The sequence below is a fragment of the Zonotrichia albicollis genome, chromosome 18, assembly GCF_047830755.1.
Source record: "Zonotrichia albicollis isolate bZonAlb1 chromosome 18, bZonAlb1.hap1, whole genome shotgun sequence".
Lineage (NCBI taxonomy): Eukaryota > Metazoa > Chordata > Aves > Passeriformes > Passerellidae > Zonotrichia > Zonotrichia albicollis.
Window position 1 is genome coordinate 3,992,533 of NC_133836.1, and position 25,048 is coordinate 4,017,580.

Sequence of the window (25,048 nt, forward strand, 5' to 3'; positions counted from 1 at the left end):
ATGGTTGGGGACCCCATTCCCAGCTGGAGAGGCCCCTGAACATGGAGCATGAGGATACCATTCCCAGCCTTCCCTGCAGCCCATCTCTCCATATTATTTTCTTCTCCCAATAACTAATTTTGGGGCTAATTTGGGAAAAAAATCCCTGGACCCTCTCTCCATCCTCACCCCCAGTGCTGAGGGGGTGTTTTCCCATTTCTCCCAGCCCATTCCCAGCCCTGCAGAGGCCAAACCCCTGTTTGGTTCCGTGGCATTAATTTTACGACATCCCTGGAGCGGCTCCAAAGCAAAGTTTTATGTGCTGTGATTACACAAGGTGAATTGTCCTGGATCTGTTTAATGGAACACATCCTGTGGTTAACGATTCCTCAGGGAATTTAACCCAGTCCAGCTGTTAATCAGGCTTTGGTTTTTTGGGGAGGACTCGAGGAAGAGGGAGATGCCTGGAGCTTTAATGCAGCACTGCCAGGAGAGCGGCGGCTGGCTGATTATCGGTGTCTCTTCATCCCACCCACCACCTGATTTGAATGGCAGGATCAATTAGCCAGAAGGTTAATTGAGATGTTCCAGCAGGGATGGGAGAGGACACAGGGAACATCCACTCGCATCTGTTGGAACCCTGGATGCTGAGAATTTTAAACTTTCAGTGCTGCAAGGCACAGACCCACAAGAGAACAGTGCATTTGACCTGAGGCTATGGAGAAGGCTTCCAAATTTGATTAATAGCCCTGAGATTACGGGTGTGGAGTTGGTTAGAAGTGTGTGAAAAAACTTAGATTTGGGGATTTAGTATATGGTGATATATGGGTGCTAAGATGGAGAATTTTGGGCGTGGGTTAGGTGTCTTTTTTGCACCTCCTTCTTCACAAATCTGCATAGTTTTCTTCTCTGAGTCTCTGTGATCAAGATGACCCTGAGGTGTTAGAAAATCTCTTTTTCCCAGCCCTGAGATCGAAGAAGGAGTCAGGATTCTTCGGCTGTGGTTTTCAAGATTGTTTATTTTCTTTTATCCATAACATTCCTTTTCTGACCTGTTGAGGTCTGTCTAGCAAGTCAGCCTGTGGCACTTTGACCATCCTGGAGGCTGTGTTATCTTTTTATACTAAAAACTGTACATTATTTACAATAATTTTCCAATACCTATCCCCTATGTTAGACAGTTTGTCTCTACTCTAAACCAATCCAAAAGTGCCACCATCACAGCAGAAGATGGAGGCTAAGAAGAAGAAGGAGAAAGACAGGACATGCCCAGATTCCTCCATCTTGCCTCCTGAACCCCCATTCTAAAACCCCAAAATTCTACATCTTTCACCTTGTGATAAATTCACTAACATTCTACTCAAACCCTTGTGGCTTGTACACCTTCACACAAAGTTGGTAGTTTTTTCCATGCGTTAAAATCAAAGGCACGGGTGTCTTTGACTCTGTGCCAATGTCTCCAAGCCCCCTGCCAGGGTCCTACAGAGGATTCTTCTGGGCTCCAACATTTTCTCTCATTGGGTGAAACCCCAATACACATCCCCTTCTCCTTTTTTCCCCCAGAATGGCCGGAATTTGTGGCTAATTATGCCCCGTGGTGGGCAACCCACACTCTGGACTGGCTGCGCTACGGCAAGAAGGTGCTGGTGGTGCACTTTGAGGACCTCAAACGCGACCTGTTCGTGCAGCTGCAGAGGATGGTGGCCCTGCTGGGTGTCACAGCCTGTGAGGACAGGCTGCTGTGCGTGGAGGGACAGAAGGATGGCAACTTCAAGCGCTCTGGGCTGAGGAAGCTGGAGTACGACCCCTACACGGCCGAGATGAGGAAGGCCATCAGCGGCTACATCCGCACCGTGGACGCCGCGCTGAAGCTCCGCAACCTCTCGGGGGTCCCCGAGGATTATTACCCCAGATGATGGTGACCACAGCGGGGGGATGGCGCCCAGGGGTGGCTCTGTCCTCCCAGATTCTGCCTAATTCCACCCAGTGGGTGGCTCCTCTTTTAACCCTCCATGTGCTGCTGTAGCTGTCGGTCACTCCCTGCATGAGCCGCCGCAGGTCCCCAGCCACTGCTGAGCTTTTTTTTGGCCAACCTGGGGACATGGGTGCCTTCCCTGCTCCCCACAGGGTCCCCTGCTCCTGTTCTGGCTGCCCCAGCCCTCCTGGGAAGGGCAGTGGGATGTTTGTGTCCCCTCAGGCTCTCCTGGGGACATTGAGCTGCTCAGGCCCTGGTGTACGCAGAGCTGAGCTCCTTGGGGTGGGTGTTCCCGAATTCCCAGCCCTGCAAGGATTCCAATTGTCCTTGGATGGAATCTTCAGCCTTCCCAAGGGAGGATGGACCAAGGGTGTGGCACTCTCCTGGATCCTGCCTGAGGTTACGGGATGGCAAGGCCGTGCTGTGCAATGTCCCCAAACCTGCTGACTGTGGCCCATGGAGCCATCCTGTGGCTCCCTGAGAATTCCCTGGAATTCCCCAGCCACAGCACGAGGCAAAGTTGCTGCTCCAGCCCTTTGGGGGGCCCATGACCCCCACCAGTGTGGCTACAGGGGGAAGCTCCCCTTCCCTGTGGATGCAGCTCCAGAGGGGGAAATTTCCCTGGAGCTGCTGGGCCCCACGAGCTCGTCCAGGCCTCATTTCAGAGCCCACAAGCCAGAAAATTCCCTCAGGAGCATTTCTGGGGGGCCAGGAGCAGCTTGGGGGACTAAAAGCAAGGTTCACACTGCAACCCAGCTGCACCCAACCCCTGTGGGGAGCAAACCCTGGGGCTGAGCTTTGGGGGCGCCCCAAAGCCAAACCAAAGGATCCCACACACCGGGAATGTGCCGATTTCCGGGCTGGCTTTGTGCACAGCTGCATGTGGTCCCTGGCTGTCCCCTCATCCCACGCCACCCTCCCCATCCTGGCTTTGTCCCAAATGAGCTCCCCAAGGCTCCCAACCCGCAAAACCCCTTGGATGTAGGTGCAAAAGCCATATATTGTACGCAGCCTTTTCTAGAGTTAGAGATTCACCAGTTGGCTTTTAACTCTTGATCCTGATAGAAACGCAGGCACAGGTCGAAACCAGAGACCCTGCTTGGTCTCTATTTCCAAGAGAGAAGAAAACTCCCTGGAGAAAAAAGGAGAATTTCAATAAAAATCTATTTTTCTAAAGTATGTGTGGAGCAGAGCTGGGCTGCTCCTTGTTTTTTTGAAGAAGGGGGGGGATTTCGATCAGAGGGAGCAGCTGCCCCATTTTTAACTCTTTCAAACTCTTTTTTGACTCTTTAACTCTTCCCTTGACAAGCAGCTGGAGGTTTTTTTGGGATTCCTGGCAGTGGGATTGGAGCTGAGCCCACTCTTCTTTGCTCATGGCAGCCTCGAGGTTGTCATGTCAGACCAAACCCTGAGGGTAACCCAGCAATTAAAGGAGAGGTTTTCTTGCTGCTCTGCCTCCCTGTGTGTTTGTGGGGCCACCTGAGCACTCCCAACCCACCACAGACAAGGGCTGTGGGAGCAAAGGGAGAACAGCTCCTCTCCCCTTTAATCCCATTAATCCATTTCTGTATTTAAACCCATTAACAGGTATTTAAATCCCATTAATGTCATTTCTGCGCTGAGTACGCCGCCAAAGCTGCTCCTTTTTGGGATCTTCTGTACCTTGAGAGTGTCCTTACAGACAGATTTAATGGGATGTGTGCTGGGAAGGGGGAAATTCACTGCAGGATTTATTCCTGACCTTCCTCGGCACCAGAGCGAGAGCTGGGTGCAATTTATCCCTTATTTCTAATCTGGAGTTGGTGAAATTCCTATTTTATTTTTTTATTTAAGCAGGGATGGAGCCTCAACCTAGACCTTGATTTGTTCTGACAGGCCCCGGCCGCCCAAGGGGCAGAGCTCCCTGCCTCCCCTCGGCAGTAATTAACCCCTCAAAGCCAATTAATCGCCAGATAAAGCAATTAAGGGATGACATGGCGTGCGGCGCTCGGAGCCTGGGCTGCAGATCAGGAGGAGAGAGGGGAGGGGACCCCACATCTGCACCCCCACAAACACCACAAAAAAAAACCCTGGGAATCTCCCCAGTATCAATTTACAGATTTTATTTTTTATTTTCCCTTTTATTGCACCACAATTGCTTCTTTATTTTTTTAATTTTTTTTAACACATTTAAATTGCACCGAAATGGAGCAGTTGGAAGATGTTATGACCATGCCAGCACATCTGGCTGCACCTCTGGACTTTGGGATCCCCCTTCCCCTCATCCCATTGATGCAGGAGCAGCTTCCCCATCCCAGAGCTTCATACTCAGAATTTTATTTCTTTATTAAACTCTGGGTTGTATTTTAACCACGTGGAACTGGCACTTAAGGACAAAATTCCTATTCCCCCTGGAAAAAAGGAGCCAACCACCCCTCCCGCATCATTTTGCTGGGAAAAGCTCTTGGCATTTACGAGCCCGCCCGGCTGCCTGGGGGAGGCAGCACTCATCCTTTCCATGAGGATTTGAAAAGCTGAAAAGCCGAAATTTTTCCTCTTGACTCAGCCTGAGCATCCCTGGGTGGGCACAGCCCGCCCTGCCCCGCTGGAAGGACCGTGCCCTCCCCTCCTCCCTGGATTCCTGCTGGAAAAATCATCTCTTTTTGGCAAATCTCGCATCCCCGGGAGCGTTTTCCTGCCTCCCGGCGCTGCTGCAGCGTTCCTGCCTTCAGGGATGCAGGGGTTTCTCCGTTGTTGCCGTGGCAACGGCGTCTGCACCAAAAACTCCCGCATTTCCCCCAATTCCGGGTGGGGTTTGTGCTCCCTGGATGTTGTGGTGATGGAGGGTTTGGGATCCCTTCCTGGCAAAGGGAATGGATGCTCCTTTGGATCCTCCTGAATCCAGGAATTCCTAAATCCCCTAAATCCAGGAATACCCCAATGTGATGCAAACAATGCTGGGGAGCTCAGAGAGAAGGAATTCCTCTTCTTCTCAAATGAAATCCCATAAAGCTGTGTTAAAAAAAAAAAAAAAAAAGGGATATCCTCCCCCACACCCCTCAGCAGCAGAACTTCCACAAAAACCCCAGAATGGGGAGATGGGCCATAAATCTGAGAGCAGCCACCTCCATCCCTGATAAAACCAACAGGTTTATGTATCAGCTTGGCTGTTTCCCCTAAAATTTACAGCTGACAACGTGCCTGAACACAGCAGGGATAATTTAAACCTGGCTCCAACCTGCCTGGCTCCCAGCAAAGGGAGAGGGGAACACGTTTAGTCCTTTATTTTTTTTCCTTAATTTTAAATTTCATTCCAGTTCGGAATAAAGGCAGTGATTTATGGGAGAGGAAAAGCACAGCTTTATTTTAGGGCCGTGACAGCCAAGTGAAAAAGAGCTGTCATTAAGGATGGTAACACGTTCCACAGGAGCAGGGTTTGTTTTATTCCAGGGTAATTTCACCCAGAAATCGAGACCCAGCCTGGGGTTTGGGTAAATCCAGGGGAGCAGAAAAGGGAATGGGGCAGGTTTGGGATGTGCTGGGCGAGGAGCAGTCCTGCCACAGCTCCCATCTCTGGGATCTGGGGATGCTGAACCCCACAGGACAACGGGGAAATGGAGCAGGGAGAGGGGGGATGGTTTGGAACAGGATTTGGGGACTGAGGGTGTGGGCTGGGGATTCTGGTCTGAGAATCACAGGGATGTGGATGGGGGTCCTGGCCTGAAGGTTGGGGGTCCCAAGGTTTGGGATAAAGGTCCTGGACAAGGGTTGGTGCTCCAAAGCTGGGGATGGGGATTCTGGGATGGAGGATTTGTGCCCCAGCTCCAAAACCTGCTGTTCTTCTTTACCATGACCCTTGACTGACCCTAAAATCCTCACAACTTCCCTAATTCCGGATTTCATGGGGTGGTGGTGGTGCTGAATCCAGCTGCACCCCAATTTCACCGATTTCTGCCCCAAAAAGAGCAGCAGATCCTGGTACCACCAGCCCTGGAGCTGCAGCTCCCCCCCAGCCTTTCCCTGGATGCTGATTCCAGTTTGTGCACGTTCCCCTGGAGCTGCCCCTGGTCATTAACCTCCTGCTGCCGTTAATCAAGAGGACTTTGTTAATTAACAGCTAAGGATGTCTCCAGCTGAGCAGCACAGGGGTGGGATTGGGGTCACCTGGATGCATCCAAGGATCTTTAATTTATTATATCGCAGCTTCCCAATGCTCTAGGGGAGTGCAGCCCCCTCCCCTCCATGAACAAAACATCCAGCACTGCAAAAAAACCCGAGGAATGCTGACAGGATCCATCCTCAGCACCCTGGGAGATTCCAGAGCTGCGGCTCCTGCAGTATTTTGGGAATATCAGAGGAACTGGGGCAATACTGAGCTGCATTTCTCTGCCACTCTGCCAAAAAGGGAAGAAAAAAACCTGGCTGAGGAGGCTGAAGTTTTCTGAGGAATGTTATTTTTTTTTTCCCTGCTTCTATTTTATAGACATATAAAAATGTGCTTTTTAAATGCTGCCTGGGTGAGCTGTTTGCTGCCTGTCTCAGTGGGTGACACAGGAACAGAAATCACTGATATTCCCTGGGGAGCTGAATTCAAAGCTAACAGGGTCCAGCAGGAAAAAAACTCAGTGGATTTTTCCCTTTTCTTTCCAAACCCTGTCAGGATGAGGAGAATCAGGAAGAGGAGGGGACAGAGCAGCAGCTCTGGTGTCCGGATGGATGTTGGGGTGGAGCACTTGGATCATCCATGGGAGCTCTCCCAAAGCCCACCCAAGAGGTTCAGATCCCACCTCAGCCCCTCAAGCCCCATCCCTCTTTCCACAATTCCAAACTGGACCCCAGGGCTCAGGAGTACACACAGGGAAGGGATTTCTCAGCGAAAAACCCTGGGATCCTTCCCACTCCACACATCGAGGTATTTGTCTGGAAAACAAAGGTTTTATTAAATAAGCAAAACAGCTACAAAGATGCACCCAAATATTTGGGAAACTTGGGATTGCCAAGCTGCCATTACAGGGATGATTTAACCCCAGGGTAAGTACCAAGGCACTGCTTTTTTAATTTATTTTAATTTTTTTTTTTTGAAAGCTGTTTGGAGCAATAACAGATGGGCTTGGAAAAAACAGACACCAGAATTAGTGAGGAGCATCCTGAATCCATTATGAACATCCCAGCACCAGCCTGAGGGGCTGTGGGATGGCATCCAGTCCTTGAGGCTTCATCCCACTGTTCCCACATCCAGGCCTTCTCCAAACCCTGAGCCCAAAAAGCCACAGAAGCTGCTGGCTCTGGGTACATCCCATTCCCACTGCTCCCTAAACAGATCCTCTGCAAATTCTGTCTGTTCCTGGGTGTCCATCTGTCCCATCCCACTCCTAATAGGATCCTGGCAACATTCCAGCAATATTAATTAAATACTGGGGAAAATGAGCAAGAGGAGCCTCCTCCCACCACCAGAGATGCCCTGCAGTCTCCTCATGCAACACATATTCCATGGGTATGGATCCAACATGGATTTTGGGGGGAAAAATCTCTGTGCATCAGGGCTGGGAGTAGCCCTGGGCTTGGCAGTGCTCCCCAGGGTGCATCCCAGCCCCAGGAGACACAGGGGCAATCCAGGTGCTGAGTGTCCCATCACAGGGAGGAGGTGATGAGATCAAGGTGGAACAGCGAGGAGTGCCAGGGCGGAGAGGATGCTGGATAATCCATCTGAAATCCTGAGATCCTGAAATCCTGAAAACCTGGCATCCTGAAAACCTGAAATCCTGGCATCTTGAAATCCTGGAATCCTGAAATCCTGGCATCCTGAAATCCCACTCCTGCTGCAGGATTTCAGGATCTGCTGCCTGGAAATAGCTCCCTGCCTTTTCCTGGGAGATGTCTCTCCATTTTATTTTCCATTTTCTGATTTCCAAGGAAAGCTATAAATAAATATTTTGACTTCTGTGGGCATCTGGGAGCAGATTCTCAACTACCAAAACCTGCACAAATCTCCCTGAGGGACCTCCTGAAATGTCCCCAAGGGCTACTGAGGGCTGCCTAATTCCAGCTCCAGGGAGTGACACATGAGTGAGGGCGACACCAGGGCTGTGGTGAAGGAGCTCTAATGGAGAAGGAGCTCCAAAATTAACTGGGTGTGAAACTGGATTGTAGTGGTGGCTCATCCTTCACTGCAGAGATCGGTGTGTGGCAGCAGAGTCTCCCAGGAGATTCCCAGAGTGTCCCAAGATGTGCATGAGGGAACAGCAGGTCCTCCCCAGAAGCTCATTCCCAGCTCATGGGCCTGCTCCTGGTCCCAAGCGCCCACCTCTCCTGCAGGATGTACCGTGTGGGATGTGCCCATCAAAAGGAGGGTTAAAATCACATTTCAAATTGACCTTTCCCTCTTTCTTCTCCCAGTTTTCCATGCTGGTGACCCTGGGCATGAGCCCAATCCCCACACTGGAAGGTGGCCCTGGGTCTGGATCACTTAGAAGACATTTGAGACTTCCCAGTTCTTTGAGGTGGGATATTCCAACCCCTCCTAAGGACACTTCCCAAAAAAAGTCACAAAGACCTTGTTCTGGTACCAAAATACCTCAGGAATTTACCATGAGGAGCCACACACAGACACGGGACAGAGTGTCACCAATTTGGCCATGGCACAGGAGATGCCTTCCTGATATCCTGAACCCCACTCTGGAAACACCAGGAAAGCCCTTCCTGGGTCAGGCACTGCATAGTTTGGAAGGGAATGCCCAAAAATGTGTTTAGTTTGGCAGAAGGATTTTTGCAATCCCAGATCAAGGGTGGTTGTGTCTTCTCCATCCCTTAGGGGTCTCCATCCCCTGCCAGCCCCCAGGCAGCAACACCAGTCAAAAATGGGCAGTGCAGGACAATGTTTGACCACACCAGGGCTGGTCACCATCAGAGTGCCATCACCAGGAGATTCTGTCCCTCCTGCAGGCTGAGTTTACACAACCGTTGTCTCTTTCTCAGTCATGGAGGAGACCTTGGAGAAGCTCCTGTGCACGATGCTGGAGTGTCCTGTCTCCTCGCTGAGGGCGTTCACCAGCCTGGAAAGGAGGGTCACCTTGAACTTCTTGAAGTCCTGGCCCATGAAAACATAGAGGACAGGGTTCATGCAGCTGTTGGAGGCTGCCAGAGCCGTGGTGAGCGGGATGAAGATCTCAAACACGGACCAGGGCACTGCACCGGGCACCGTCTCCAGCAGGTTCAGCAGGTGGTAGGGGCTCCAGCACAGGAAGAAGGTGACAATGATGGTGACAATGATCTTGAAGGGCTTCTTGGACTTGGCCAGGCGGTTGCGGCGCAGGTTGAGGACGATGGCGACGTAGCAGAAGGTGATGATGGTGATGGGGAGGATGTAGCCAGCCAGGAACCTGGTGATGTTCACCGTGCGGTGCCTCACCAGAGCCAGCCCTTCGTAGGATTTATTCCTGGAGAGGGAGAAGTTGCTGAAGCAAATCACGGAGCTCCTGGTCTGCGCCGTGTCCCGGAAGACGAGCGAGGGGCAGCTCATGACGATGCCCAGGGTCCAGATGACCACGCAGACCCCGTAGGCCAGGTTGGTGGAGCGGTGGTTCTGCGACCACACCGGGAACACCACGGACACGTAGCGGTCGAAGCTGATGGTGGTGAGCAGCAGGACGCTGGTGTACATGTTGAGGATGAGGAGGAAGGAGTTGAGTTTGCACATGACCGTGCCGAAGATCCAGTGGTAGCTCATGGCCGTGTAGGCGATGTTGATGGGCAGGAAGATGTTGAAGAGGAAGTCGGCCACGGCCAGATTGAGGAACCAGACGGCGTTCACCGACTTCTTCATCTTGAGGGTGATGATGGCGATGACGAGGCCGTTGCCCAGGATGCCCAGCACGCAGGACACGGTGTAGATGATGACGGACAGGATCCTGGTGATGTCCTTGGGGTCGTGGGCCGGGTCTGCCCACACGCTGCCCGTGTCCTCGTAGGTGTAGTCGGGGTAGTCGCTGTAGTTATTGTTGAGGCCGTCCAGGTAATCGGACAGGTTGGGAAGCGCCATCGTCCCTGGGAATGGCAGCTGATCCGTGTGATCCTGGGGAGCTGGGATGCTGGGATCTGCAGCCAGGGATCTGCCCCTGCTGGGCAAACACTCGGTGTTAATCACAGTGAGGGGAGCAGGAGGGACAATGGTCCCCAACACGTGTGGGAATTGGGGACAGGGAGAGAAGGGACAAACGCAGCAATGGGAGATCCCATGGAACTCCACTGGTCCCGAACAAGATGCTCCCGCAGCTCCTCCCTGATTCCCACCCCCATCCGTGACACATCAGGACGTGATTCAGCCCCTCAGCTCCACCAGGATGTGGCTGCAGCCTCATCCTGCAGAAAACGTTGATTGCTCGCCTACTTCCAGAGGGAAAACCGGGATAATGCTCATTAACAGCTCATCAACAGCTCTGACTTTCCAATCTGCAACATATTATGGCTCCTCTATTTTTTTTTATGGACTGAAAACCCGAAGGGAGGCTCCCCACACACCCCAGTGACACCAGGCACCCTCTCACCTCTCTCCTCTCTATTGGGATGGGGACAGGTGACACTTCAGTGTCCCAGGGCACAGCGGCAGCTCCCTCCACACCGGCCTAGGGCATGAGCTGTAAGATTAAAGCCAGGATCAAAGAAAGGCCACTCACCTCCGGATGTGGGGTTAAAGGAGGAAACCAAATCAGGGTGTGGCAATAATTAACTCTGTGCAGCCTCCCTCGGGGGACTGTGCTGGCCAAGGACCCAACATGAGCAGCAGCCTCAGGTGCACACAAAGAACCAGTTAACCACGAGTTATTAATAATTAAATAATATATAAATATATAAACAATAGAAATATATAAATAATAAATTAAATAATAATTAATTCAAGGTATAAATGAGGAGGACATTGTCTATCTTATATCCTGGATTCCCACGGGGTTGTTTTCCCAATTCAATTGATGCCCTGTATGTTTAAATATGTTAATTGTGGTAAACCAGCAGCATCATTTGCCATTGTCAGACTCCAGGCTCCAGAGCTTGGATTTGAGGGGGTTCAACCTCTCCCCTGTGAGAATCCAGGATATAAAACCTCCTATCTGGGCCAGGGGGGTTATAACCAAAATCCCCAAAGGCTGACAAGAAGCCCAGAGCATCCCACCCGGACATGTCCTCACAGGAGGGACGTGGGGACGCCCAAGGACCCTCCCTGTTCCCGAGGAATTTCACCCCGAAGGTCCCCGAGCCTCACCCTCCCACCAGCCCTGCTTTGAAATTCCCATGGTGTTTGTGCTGGAGGCTATTGTTCCTCCCTGGGCTTTTCCTGCTGTTCCTTCCTGCCATTGCTGCTGCAGAGTCCCCAGCCAGGGGTGAAATCCCACCCTGTCACCTCCCCCTGGCCCAGCTCCTGGGCACGATAAGCAGGCAGAATAAATTAGATTTGAGTGCAAAGTCTGGGAATGGGCTGGAGCTGGGGAGAGGCCTCGTCCCAGGAAAAGCTCGATGGCCACAGAGATGAATTGAAGGCGATAATCCGGTGGAAGGAACAGAATCAGCAGAACTGACTCTCCCAGAGATGTTAACGGTGATTGATGAGGGTTGCTTTATGGAACAGGGATTTCAGGTCATCCCCTTCCCAAAGGCTGAGCTCCAGAAAGGTGGGGGAGACCAGAACCCCACGTCCATCCCACCCCACCCCATTGCCTCATATCCCATCCCACTTCACTGCCTCCCATTGCACCACACCCCATTGCATCATATCCCAATCCCATTCCATCCCAAGAACCCCAAAGCTCCCTGGACTTGCTCCACAGCCCCCTTTTCACCTTTTCCACTGTGGTGTCATCCATGGGGCAAGTGAAACACTCCCACCCCTCACTGTTACCCCACATTCAGCCCCTGCTCCAGAGGGATGGGGGGAGAAATTCCCACTCCTCTTCCCACTGTGTCCACTCCCATGTTTTTAATGTAAAATCCTCCCTTTAGTTTTAATTGCTGGCCCTGACGATTTTCAGCTCGTTCCAAAGCTGATTTTATTGGATTATTTACCTGAATTCTCTGTTAATTTTGCCCTGCCAGGTTGGGCAGGGATTGGTCTCTGCTCCCAGCTGGGGTGAGGATGGCAGAGAGCAATGGGAACACCAGGACTCTGCTTCCCCGTGGGATTTGGCAGAGGATGGGTTTGTTTCCAGGGCTCATGAAGAGCAATCCCAAACTCCACAGCAGCAGCAGGACAATCCCACCATGAACATTCCAGATGGGCACCAGGAGCCCAGACCTGCTGGAAAATCACCCAGCAAACTCTCACCTGCCTCTCCAAAATCCTCCCAAAAATGGAGAATATCAGGGGCAGCTGCCTGAAACCTCCTCATTTCTCACAGCAAAAAAACTCCAAAGTCTGGGAGGAAATAAAAAAAAAAAATAAAAAAGCCACATAACACTAAGAGTGTTTCATTGCTCCTCTCCGGGCTGAAAATTCCCTGCTCAAGCCAAAACCACTGCTCTCCCTTCAATCTATTCATCCTTGTCCTCCTACCTCAACAAAAAGGAGCAGAGGGTTTACCCAAAATAGCCTTTTCTCCGTCATTCCCGCAGCTGTGTTTGCCTTGGTACCCAGGGAAGGCCGGGTGGGATTCCCGACGGGGCGGCTGGAGCACCGGCAGCATCCCGGCGCATACCGGGGGAGGATGAGGTCAGGGATGTTGTTCTTGGGAAGGCAACAGGAAACCGAGAGAACAGCAGAAAATGTTCAAATCCAGCTTTTTCTGGGCGAAAAAAAGCTCTGCCCCGGCCAAGGCAGGCGGGCGGGGGACGGATGTGAGCGGGGAAAGGCGGCGGGATGGGACGCGGGGAGGGCAGGGGATGCTCGGGCAGCGCATCCCGGCGGGCAGGGCGGTGCCGGATCCCTGCTCCAGGATTTATAGGGATGGGCAGGCTGCCAGCACCGCCTGCTGCCCGCCGGGCCCGGCTTTTAGCGGGGCAGGTTGAGGAGAGCTGATAGAACCTAATCAAATCAAATGAAATCAAATTAAATCAAATCAAACCAGCAGAGCAGCTTTTTGAGTACATCAGGTCCTGCCTGAGCCGTCAAAGCGCATCACGCTTTGATGGATATCATGAAATGAATCCGGGCTGGGACCTGCCAGGGCTGGCTCTGGGGAAACTGGGGGAGCCCTTGGGTGGGTGTTTGTCCCTTCTAGAAAATTCCTGTCCCCATCACGGACAAACAAATCCCCCGGCATCAGCCGGGTCCGTGCCCGCCCTGCTGCCGCCTCCTCCCCGGCAGCTGCTCTGCCTTTGCCTTTCCTTCCTTGGAGCGCTTCCCTCTCCTCTTCCCACTGAGGTTTCCGAGCTCTCAGCGCACCCCAAACCCCAAACCCGCTTCCTGCGGGCGTGGGAGGCGCGGGCAGCTCCGGCACAGCTCCCTCGGAGAGGGGAATTGCCGGCAGATGTTCAGAGCTCGGCTGTGGGAAGGGCTGGGGGCAAAACGGGATCTCCACATCCCCCTGGAGCTGCTGGCACCGGCCCCCACCGAGCCCTGCCACAGTCCTGGGTGTCCCTGAGGGGCAGGGATGTTCCTGGGGGACAGGGATGTCCCTGGGCACATGTGGCAGGTGCTGGTCCCAATTCCATGGGGGTTCACAGCTCTGGCTGGATCCCAGCATCCCTGAGAATTCCATGGCATCCCATGCTCCAGGAAAAATGGATGGAAACCCCTTTCCAAGCTGGCACCCAAAGCCACCCCATCATGTTTCCAGCCCAGGGTTACACAGGAGGGACATCCCTGCAGGGATCCTGTTCCCAGGAATCTCATGGAGCAAAGCACCAAATGGCAAAGCAGCTCTGGGTATCCAGCTCCAATTCCCCTTTATTTTAGCAGGTGATTGCTGCCAAAATGGCAACAGATGCCACAGGGATGAGGCTGCCCAGCACCCCACTCCCCACCGGGATAGCCGGGATGAAGCCCCCATTCCTGGGTGTGAATCAACCACCAGCCAATCAAAAGGGAGTTTACAATTCCAAACCCCAAGTTCCAGCCTGCCCAAAAGCTGCTCCTGGCTGTGATTCCAGCCCTGCCACTCCCCTGACCCCTCTGTCCCACTCCAGCAGGCTGGGAAGGGCACAGGGATGTGGGATGCCATGGGAGCAGCAGCAGCAGCAGGCTGAGGATCCAGGCTGGAAATTCTCCCAAACCTCCCCCAGCACCTGGAGACCCCCAGAGCAAAGGGAGGAGGCACAGCTAAGGGGGAAACTGAGGCACAGAGGGCAGTGGGAAGCTTAATCCCTACCTGCATCCACTCAGACACATCCCAGTTCTCCATCCTGGATCCGGGACCCCTCTGTCCAGCAGCCTCGGGCATCCCCAGGCTGTCCCTGCATCCCTGGGGCTGCTCCACGCCCGTGTGAACGGCGCAGGGAAAAGAGAATGGCTGGAAAAGGCAGCCTTAAAAAAGCTGCTGTGCCCAGGGTGGGACAGAAAAACATGAGTCAGTGTTTATCTGGGCACAGGCAGCCAGGCTGAGCAGGACAGGATGGGATGGATCCCACAGATCCTCCTGGCCACAGTGTGGGGTCACCCAAATGGGGAAAGCGCCCCAATCCTGTCAGAAAAAGGGGGTTTAACCTCAAAATTTGGGTCAGGAAAGCCCCTCCCAGGGTGAAACTCTGGCAGAGGAACCCAGCCTTCCCTGGCACCAAGTGTTGGAAGAGCCACCCTGTTTGTAAAGTCCCGGCCTTTTGCTCCATCCCTTCTGTTCTTGGAAAGGTTTGAGGATTAAAGGGGAAAATTTTGGGCGTTTGCACCTACACAGGCAAAGATTCCCTTGAAAAAGGGCAGTTTGTACTTCTGAGCTGCCTAAAGTGACTTGGCTTCAAAGATAATGAAAGCTCTTTCATCTCCTCTGCTCTCCTCTAATAATCCAAGGTTTTCTCCTGGCACTTCTCAGGCAATAAAAAGACAATAAAACCTCCCTTTTCCAGAGCATCCTCCCTGCTACATCCCAGCAGTGCAGTGATGCTGTCCCCATCCATGGCTTGGGCTTGGTCAGGGGACAAAACCTTGGGGACATCGCTCTGGATTTGGGGAATACGAAGGGAAAGAAACCCAAGAAAACAGAAATTTTTTCTTGCAGGAGGGACGTGACCCCTGAGGGGATGTGGCATGGCTGGGGACAGCAGGCTCAGCCCCCCCTGAGCGAGGAAGTCACCCTGGATCCATGGGAGCATCCTCCCAGCTGTGCTCTGTGTCCCCAGCTGAATGCTGATCAGCGTTCAAAGAAAAGCCACCCTGTTCTCCCTGTGCCCAGGCAGGGGACACTGCCACACTGTCAGGGCACCAACCCCCCCAAATCCTCTGCCAGCTCCTCTCCCTTCTGCGCTGCTTTCCCACCCTGCAGGCTGCAAAGCCCAGCTTCCAAAAGAGGTTGGGATTTTAGGGAAAATTAGGGGGTTTGGAGTGACGGACAGTGGGGATCCCAAACCCACTGTGTAACAACAGGGCAGCAAAAAACCTCAGCTGGCTGCAAACCCTTCCTCCCAAATCCTTATTAAAAAAAACACAAATTAACAAATAAATATAAACCCAGAGGTGTTTACCTGAGCTGGATAAATCCCAAGGGAATTTTCAGCATTTAGAGGCTGGATCAGACATCTCTGCTTCTCCTACAGCCCCGTTGGGGCTGGCATGGGAACCACCCTGGGCTGGTGGCTTTGGCATCCAGCTGGAGCTGACACGGATATTGCCGAGATTTCTCATCCCGAGGAGAAGCACATGGGATGGGAGGATGAGGAAAATAAACGCAGCCCGTGGAATGAAGCAGCTGCTGGCCTCAGCAGAGCTGCAGGGGGAAGGGGGAAGCTCTGGGGGAGGATGTTGGGTTTGCAGAGTTGGGCTGGACACAGAAGGGGATGTGGCAGCAGTGACATGTCCCGTCCACCACGGCTGCCCACAGGGGCTGGGGAATCTCCTGGGAGCCTTTGGGAAGGGTTTGGGTGTCCCCAGAGGGTCCCCTCGGGCTCCTCCACCCTGGCTGTCCCTCATCCTGCTCCCCAGATCCATGCCCTGCTCCTGGGATGCTCCTGGCCTCACTCACACAGGAGAGAGGGAGCCCAAAGCCATTCCTGGGGTGCAGGGAAGAAGAGAAGCTGCTCATCAGGTCCTGCCCATCCCACAGTGCATTCCCAGGGAGGAAATCAGCAAACCTGGCCTGGTTTGTAACCCCAAAGAGACAGCCAAAGTCTGTCCCCAGCCATCCTGACCTCAGGAGCTGGGAATTGCCAGTGATCCTGAACAAGCTGAGCCTGGATGGACACAAATCCCTGGACACAAATCCCTGCCCTGAGCCAGGACAGCTCATCCAGAGTGAGATACAAAACACCTGGAGCAAAAGCTGCACCGCGCTGGCTCTTCCACCAGAGCCCCCACCTGCTCTGTGTCACCAAGATCCACAATGAGTTTTCCAGGGGACAAATCCCAGCTCAAAACTGGAAAAGCACCACCCCCGTGTGAGCAGGGGACAGGGGGTGATGCCAGCAGGGAGTGGCGGCAGGTGGGAGCCCGAGGTGGGGACATTGACCCCGTCCCACGCGGAGCAGCTCCCGTGAGAGCCCCGAAAGAGGAATCGGAGGCACTGCCAGCTTTGCACAACTCCGTGTCGCAACATCCTCGAGCTGAATCAGGGCTGAAAAAATGCTGATGTGCCGGTTCGTGGGGCTGCTCCGGGGAAAGGAGAAGCCCCAGAAGTGTGAACCGGGCAGGGATGTGCCAATCCCCGTGTGGAACAGGGCTGGGAACTCGTGACCGGCTCCCCCGTGTCCCTTTCTCCCAGGACAACCAGCATGGGGTGGCAGCTCCGGGATATTCCACACTTGTGGCACCTGTGGTGGGTGCTCAGGTGCAGAGGAGCTGCCTCAGGACAGTGGGAAATGCAGCAAAAAATTATAAAAACCATGAGAAACACGGACCTGGCACAGGCTGGATGTGCCCCAGCGCTCTGCCACCCCATCCCGTCCCTTGTGCTCCCCGGTGTCCCCACCAAGTGACATTTCCCGATACCTCGTGCGGTGCCAACGCTGTCCCACTGCTCCAGGCTGGGCAGGACGAGCTGGGGGTGCCCTGGGTGCCAGCGGGATCCCATTCCCAGGCGGATCCCGGCGTGCCGGGACAGACACAGGCCCGGTGCCGCTCCCCGCCGCTTTTAAGGCAGCGGGGCGGGAGCTGCATCCATCACCAAAGGTTTTCTTGGCAGCGCCCGCGATGCTCGGCGAGGCAACAGCTGGGAGAGGGTGTGACGCCGGGAGCTGGGAACGCTGGCCTGGATCACAACCCAGCGTGAGGAAGCAACAAAGCTGCTTCCCCAGGGGCCTCCTTTCCTGTGCCGCCCCCCGGGCCGTCCCACGGAGGGATAACGGAGCCCGGAGCTCCGCTCATCAGCATCCCGTGGGGATGCTGCTCCAGCCGGGGGCACCGCGGCAGGCAGGTGGCTGCCAGGCCCCCCCTGGCTGTGCTGTCCCCACCCTGGGTCAGCCGCTGTCCTCTGCTCCCCTCACCGCCCCCAACTCCTTCCAAGACGTTGAGTCACTTCCCCTTCAGGCAAAATCTGGCTCCCAAACGCCGCTCCTGCTGCTCAGGGGCTGCTTTTTCCCCGATGGATTTCATTAGCACCAGGATGCTGCAGCTGCTTCCAGGCAGCCCCCCCAGCCCGCAGAGGATCTGTGGGGGCAGCTCTGTCACTCCCAGCCCCTCTGACACCTGCCAGAAAAGTTCTTTGAGGGCTGGGAGGTGCTCCAGGGTCTCCTGGGTGGGAGGGATGGGGAAGGCTGGACGCAGGGATGGGGTTCAGGGGGATAAATAAGAGAGTTTTGGGGCAGCCCCCTCAGATTGGGAGCAATGAGCAGCACAGCCCCCACCCACACAGAGCAGGAGGTTTGGATAACCCCGGGCTTGATGTGGCACCGGGAAAATTCCTTCCCTCCCCACGCAGATCCCAAGCCTCAGCAGGCATCCCAGTCCCAGCATCCATCCTAGCCCCAGAATCCATCCCAATCCCAGCATCCATCCCAGTCCCAGTCCCAGCAGCCATCCCAATCCCAGTATCTATCCCAATCCCAACATCCATCCCAGTCTCAGCATCCATCCCAGCATCCTTTCCAGTGGGATAACAGCCAGTGCAGGGGTTGAGAACAAAAGCAGCACAAGGAAACACAAGAAAATTTGGCAGGGATACCCCCCATCCTCCTCCAGCCTGGAAAAGGAGCAGGATTTGCCCCACTGGGACACCCCAGCACTGCCCTGACTTTGTCACCAGCCATTCCCCAGCAGAAAGGAAGTTTGTCTACCACAGGATGCTAATTAAGGCTAATTAATTACCCCCAGCTGTAAAGACAGAGCAAAAAACATCCTGAATCCAGCCAGCAAGGGACAGAAACAACCACAAACTGATGGGATTTCCTTTTGTGTGTCCGGAGTCCAGCGGTGCCGCCAAGAGATGCTCAGCCCAGGCATTTCCAGGTGGCACCAGCTGGGACCTGGGGGGATCTTTGGGCTTCCCAAAACCTCCCCAGGACCTGCTGGGGCTGGGAATGATCAGCCATGGATGCTCCTGCACGTGGCCTTGCCAAGGGCTGAGCTCAGGACATCGAGCAACGACCAAAATTCCAGCAGATCCAAGGGGTCTGGAGCCAAGATCTGGCACAATCCCAGCGTTCCCAGCAAGGCTGAGCCCCACAGAACCGGCCCATCCCTTGGCACTGCCCCCTTTCCCAGGCACCTGCTGCTTCCCCACACCCGGGCAGGATGCAGGATCCTGGTCTCATCCCTGTGTTTAGCCAGATGAGAGGAAAACACGCTGACTTGGGATGTGACTTCCCATCCCGAGCCTTTGCGGGTTGGGGTTTCCCTCCGGGCCTGCTCAGCAAATACAAATCGCCGTTCCCGGGGCTGGGGATGGAGCAGGATCCGGGCAGGAGCAGCCGTGGGGAGCGGCAATTCCAGGCACCGCAGCCTTTGGCAGTTGTTGTGTCCTTGGCAAGCGCCGAATGCCACCCACACCGAGCAAAGCAATTAAAGCCCTAAATTGATTTGGGCTGATTAAACGCCCTGGAGCTGCTCCCTGCCGAGCCGGGATGGGGATGGGATGCGCGGGTGGGATCAGGATGCGCGGATGGGTTTGGGATGCGTGGGTGGGGCCGGGATGCGCGGATGGGGTTGGGATGCGCGGATCGAGCTGGGATGCGTGGATGGGATGCGCGGGTGGGATCAGGATGCGCGGATGGGTTTGGGATGCGCCGATCAGGCCGGGATGAGCGAATGGGATTGGGATGCGTGGGTGGGGCCGGGATGCGCGGATCGAGCTGGGATGCGCGGATCGAGCTGGGATGCGCGGATCGAGCTGGGATGCGCAGACAGAGATGGGATGCTCAGCCAGAGCCCGGCAGGTCCGACCCGACCCCTCCGGTTCTCGCCCTTCTTCCCTCCCACACAGGCAGGCGCTGGGAACGCGCCTGACTCATCCCGAAACAGATGTGGCAGTGAATGGGAAAGAAATCGGAGGAAGTTTTGGAAGTTCTCCCTCTCCGGGGGAGCTTTCTCAGGCATCCAGCAGCGCTTTTCCCTCGCCCCAGGCAGAGCCGTGGGGATAAATGGGAATGGCTGGAAAAGGAGTTGAGCTCAGCTACGAGGACAAGGCTGGAGGTTCCCACTGCACATCCCAGCTCTAAATCCCGTGTTTAGAGCTGGGTTTGTGCCCAGGGATAACTGTGCCCTGCCTTTCCCCAGGGAGCTCATCCCTGGCTCCGCACCCGCTGCGGTGCCGAGCTCCGGATCCCGCCACCGCCTCCCGATCCGGGCTCGAACTCCCTGCACAAATAAAGAAGCCACAGACAGGATGTTGGGGAGACGGCTCCCGTTCCCTTTTTTCGCTGATTTGATACAACCACGGAAAAAAAAAAAAAATGCAAAAAACCAAAAACCCAGTGCCGACCTTGTGCAACTCGAGTTTATAAATAGCCCCACAAACACAGCGGGGCTGGCACAGGGTGGCCAAACCCACTGTGCTCGAAGGCTGGCACCTTATCCTGCTGCATCCCAGCCCTGGGATGGGCAGGTCAGCGATCTCCACCTGGTTCAGATCCTAAACACCCTCACAGAGCCTCTCTTTGCCTCCAATCTTGCACAATTTTCCCCATTTTTCCACTTCCTGCAGAGCTGTGCCAGGAGCTGGATGTGCGCTCCTAAGGCTGGCACCTTATCCCGCTGTATCCCAGCCCTGGGATGGGCAGGTCAGGGATCTCCACCTGGCTCAGACACTCTCACAGAGCCTCTCTTTACCTCCAAACTTGCATCATTCCCATTTTTCCACTTCTCTCACAGCTGTTGCAGGAGCTGGATCTGAGCGACGCACGCCCACGGGCCAGGGGAGAATTCCCAGTTCTGGGCTCCCAAACCCCACCCTTGGCAGAGGAACATTCCTAGGGCACAGCTGGGCCCTGTTCCATGGATTCCCCCACCTGTGGCATCACCCACCTGCTCCCATGCCCATCCTGCTCCCCAGGAGGGATGGAAGTGCCACATCAGGGGATTTATCCACCATTTCCAATTCCAAATCAAAGGCCGCTGACAGCTCCTGGAGCAGGGATGAGGAATTGCCAGGCATGGACATTTCGTTGTTGCTTTGGAGCCCTCAGCAGGTGACAGACAGGATGTCCCCTGCCCAGGGATTTATGAGCAGAGGTGGCCTCAAATCCCAAAGTGGTTGGGTTTGGAAAAACCTTAAACTCATCCCATTCCATTGCCTGCCATGGACAGGGACACCTTCCACACATCAGGTTGCTCTGAGCCCCATCCAGCCTGGCCTTGGAATAAGAAATTCCATTAAAAAATGAGAAATTTCATTTTAAAAAATGAGAAATTCCATTAAAAATTAGAAATTCCATTAAAAATGAGAAATTCCATTAAAAAAAATAAGAAATTCCATAAAAATGCCTACAGGGCTCCAGATTTCAATTCCTTGTGCTGGGAACAGCTGGAGCTGAATTCAGGCTCATCTTTCACCCTGAACTCCTCCAGCATCATCCTAAAATCCTCTGGATGTGCTTTTCCTGCTGCTGGTGTGCTGAGACACCAAACATGGATAGAAGAGAGTATTCCTGAAATTTCCTAGCAAAAAAAAAAAATAAAATAAAATATCAGTGGGATCTGGCTGATAAAACCCCTCAGGAAACTCCCAATCCTTTAAGACACCAGCTGGATTTGTCTGATAACAATGACTTAATAATAGATTCCTTCAAATTCCCAAACATCCATAAGGAAACCTCCTTTATTTATGATTTTTTAATGAACAAACCCAGTTTTCCTTACAATCTACCTCTGGGAAGTCACCATTCCATGCAGCAGAGCTTTGCTGGGACAATTAATTTTGAAGTTGGCTTTGCCAATGGCCCCATCCTGCTCCCCATCACTGGGATGGGCACAGGGACTGCCCAGCCCTGGGCTCCTTGCGGGAAATTCCAGCATTCCTGCCAGCTCTGAGCAATCCATGCCTTTTTCGGGGTGTTTTTGGCTGGGGGTGGCCTTGGTGCAGGTTCCCTGGGCTCCAATTGCCCTGGGATTTGTAAAAATAACAGCAAAATATGATTTATTCCTGAGCCTTTGCCAGGCTGGGATTATTTCTGAAATGAGGCAGCAGCACTCAGCGGTGCCAGGGAAATGTGGGGGCACCTGTGCCCTCATTGGGGTTCCCCACAGCATCTCCCTTGGATGGATCTGCATCACTGATCCCAATAGCCAGAGCTCAGCCCCGTGCTGGATACAACATTTTCCCAGTTCCAAAACCCAGCTGCTATCTCAGAATTATTTAAATAGATCCAGAAATGTAGGGATCTATCCAGAGGGTGCTGTTGATGGAAGCCAGATGCACTAACTCCAAAGAATTCCTGATTTTTATTCCCTAAACAGAGGGAATTCCTGTTACCCATGGCCTGGAGTGGGTGCAGAAAGTCCCCAGCTCTGTTCCTGGCTGATGGAGAATGGAGCTCACATCCAGAAGGATTCACACCTTGGAGGTCAACAGAGATAAACTGAAAATTTGAAAATTCAGGCAGGACTTCACATAATTCACCCACTCTCCCTTAAGAATTTTGGGGAAAAAACAGGTTGGGAAAAGGGAATTTGGGATACCCTGGCTGGATGTGGATTCCCTGTCACATCTGGCTCTGGAGAGGATGTCCAAGGAATTAATTCAGTGTGGAGATCATTGGAATGTCAGGGGACCTCTGATTTATCCCTGGCCTTCAAGGGCAGGAATTAATTCTGGCTACGGAATTCTGGTCACTTCCAACGCCAGCAAAAGCTGCCTTCAAGAAGCCACAATCCCCAAGGGAATTAAAACTAAAAATTAATTAAAATTAAAGCATTTCTCTGGATATCCCAGCTGGAATGTGGAGTATCCCTCACCCTGGCGTCTTCCCAACCCAGCAAATCCCCAGCTCCTGCAAAACAATTCCCCTGTGGAAAACAGGGAGCTAATGGGATTTAGGGGAAGAGGAATGAGAGGCTGGATGTAAGCAGAGCCAATTAGTGGATGGGTCAATTAAGAGAGAGGTGATGGGATATTGGAGATCCCAAATCCCTCCTTGCTCTTGAGGACCCCACCTGCTCCTCTCCCATCGTTGCTCCTGGAAAATTCCACCATGAAGGATTTAAACGAGTCATTTATCAATTAAATGTGTGCTCTGGCAAATTAAAATCTGTCCTCTTGTTTAATTAATAGGGCAGCTTTATAGCCGACAAATTAGGGAGCCTCTTGATGAGCTAATTTGTTAATTAATGGAAGCCTGGAGGCTCTTCCTTCATTAGAGGTTGGCACATCCAAAGTGCAGCTCCTCCTCCAGGAGCCCTGGCAGTGGGTTTGCCATGGGAGAGCTCCTGGCATGGCTCCTGGCATTCCTGGGATTTATGGCAGCAGTGCATTCCCCTTCCTTTGGGAAAATTTCCATCCCTTGCCAAGGAAAATCGTGGGATCCTGCGGCCAAACGGAGCCCAGAGCTGCTCCAGGATGGAAAGAAATTGATAAAAAACGGGGAAAAAAGGGATCTGGGTTGGGTGGGAATCAGTGCTGCGGGCGGAGGATCCAGAGCTCATCCCAGCAGATCCAAGGATTCCTGGGTGTCCCCAACACCCAGATCACTCCCACAGGGAACACAAATCCCCCAGGTCCATCCCGTTCATGGATCCGCCCTTTCCCCATCCCAGATGGCCACAGCCTCCCCCTCCCAGTGCTTCCAGTACAAACCAGTGCCAGGATGGTGCTGAGGCTGGGTGGGCTCCGTGAGCTGCTCCAAAGGGTGCCAGGGAAAGAGGGATCACCGGAATCCCAGGACAGGGATCCCAAAAGCAGAGCTGGACCAGTAACACCAGTAAGAGCTGGACCAGTAACACCAGTAAGAGCAGCATGGTGGGGCACACCCACACTGACCTGGAATGAGATCCTGCTGCAAATCCACACTAAAAACCAGGAATGTTTTGCACCAAGGAGCATTCCCAATCCAGCCTGTCCCAGATCCCATGGGAGCAGCTCCCTCGTTTATTTTTATCCACCAGTGCCTGCTGCATTCACCAGCTATCAAATAAACATGGGAAACCAGGAGAGGCACCCAGAGACTCCCTTATCTCAGTTTTCCATGGACTGGCAGTTCCTGGGATGTGTTTGCCCTCAGCCTTTAAAAAGCAGCACCAGGTTCACTTTCTGCCACTGGAGTTTGCCAAGTTTCCAGCTTTCCCTGGATCTTATCCCACCCAGGCAGGTCCTGGAGAGAGAGGGCACAGCTCGCTCAGAGCCCAAAGGTGCAATAAAAAAAATCACAGTGAAAGGCAAATTCCTGATGGATTTTCCACAAACACTTGGCCAAGAAAAATAATGCTGCTGTCAAAGCTGCCCTTATTTAGGTCTGTTTTCCAGAATTTGTGCTCTGGATCCTGATCCGTTCTCCAGGAATGCCAAGCACAGGGAACTCAGCTGATGCTGGAATGAGACCCTCAGACACTTTTCCCACTTTTCCCAATCCTGCCCTGTGCACTCACAGCCTCCCTGCTGCCACAGGGGATCCATCCCCACCCTCTGCCTCTGATTCCCAACACTTTTGGTGCTCCAATCCTTCAGAAAAATCTCAATTTCAACACCCCCAAGAATCTCTCTGCCCTCCCCACAAGAAAAGGAAATTCCAGAAGTTGAATAATGAAATTATCCCATTTCATAATAATGAAATTATCCCATTTCATAATAATGAAATTATCCCCTTTCGGGTTGTGCTGGAAATGGAAGACAGAAGCAGATATTTTTCCCTTGTGCTTTTCTCCTTCCACAGCCTAACACACCTAAAAAGAGGGGGGAAAAAAACCCCACTTGGAATAATATTTACAAGCTAATTAGGCAGAGAATTGATTTGAACATCGCTGGGATACCAGAAAAATGCCAGCTGAGCTGAGAAGGCTTGGGCTGGTTTTCCATGGAAATTGAAATTGCCACAGGCTGCTGGAGGCAGGAGCTGGAGCCATTCCCTGGGAGGTCTGAGCCCCTTCCCACCCCCAGCAACCTCCTGGAATCACTTGATTTATCTCAAATTTATAAAATGACTCTGAGAAGTGAAGGAAGGGAATTTTCCTACCCAACAGGAGAACATTTGAATTCCTGTGTGCCGTGGGAATAGGGAAAAATCCAAAATATGCTGGAAAGAAACAGCAATCCCTTTTGATTCCTCTTCAGCAGCACTGCCCTGCCCAAATCCCAGCCAAAATTCCAGTTCCGATATCCCAACAGATTTCCCACCAAGGGAGCACAACATGGAATTGTTTCTCCTTCCATTCCCAGCTCTTCTCCTTCCTGCCGAAATCTCCTGATTTATCTGGGCCTTTTTCCCAATTTATCTGGGTCATTATCCCAGTTTTCCACCAGCCAGCAGTGTTTGGAGCACTGCTCCCCTGTCTCTCAGGAATTATGGATTTACCCAGCAAAGGCACCGGGAAATCATTGCTTATTTGCTGCTCAGAGCCCTGAAATTCCAGGAGAAAATAAGATTTCTCTGGCTTGCTTTAGATCCTGGGGTTTCCACCCAAAT

The 25,048-nt window shown here is 53.2% G+C and overlaps 2 protein-coding genes across 12 annotated transcripts in view; one reads left to right on the forward strand and one right to left on the reverse strand.

Annotated features, from left to right (window-relative positions):
* WSCD2 (WSC domain containing 2) overlaps nt 1–3,130 on the forward strand; it is a 24,082-nt gene extending 20,952 nt beyond the window's left edge. For both annotated transcript variants that reach the window (XM_074554736.1, XM_074554737.1), the window contains exon 9: nt 1,543–3,130. In XM_074554736.1, the coding sequence (XP_074410837.1) occupies nt 1,543–1,895 (353 nt within the window). In that variant the 3' untranslated portion in view covers nt 1,896–3,130. The remainder of the gene's footprint in view (nt 1–1,542) is intronic.
* Nucleotides 2,074–17,471, reverse strand: CMKLR1 (chemerin chemokine-like receptor 1). 10 transcript variants are annotated; one of them, XM_074554746.1, is made up of 4 exons: nt 14,227–15,462; nt 12,501–12,644; nt 10,477–10,566; nt 2,074–10,047 (listed from the first exon to the last, which is right to left on the reverse strand). In XM_074554746.1, exon 4 carries the CDS (start codon nt 9,969–9,971, stop codon nt 8,883–8,885), a length of 1,089 nt encoding a protein of 362 aa, XP_074410847.1. In that variant the 5' UTR covers nt 9,972–10,047; nt 10,477–10,566; nt 12,501–12,644; nt 14,227–15,462; the 3' UTR covers nt 2,074–8,882. The 10 variants fall into 10 exon arrangements, with proteins under 10 accessions (XP_074410847.1, XP_074410848.1, XP_074410845.1 ...); XM_074554747.1 differs by having other exon boundaries at nt 2,074–10,050; XM_074554744.1 differs by having other exon boundaries at nt 12,474–12,644.
* Nucleotides 17,472–25,048: the final 7,577 nt, after the last annotated feature.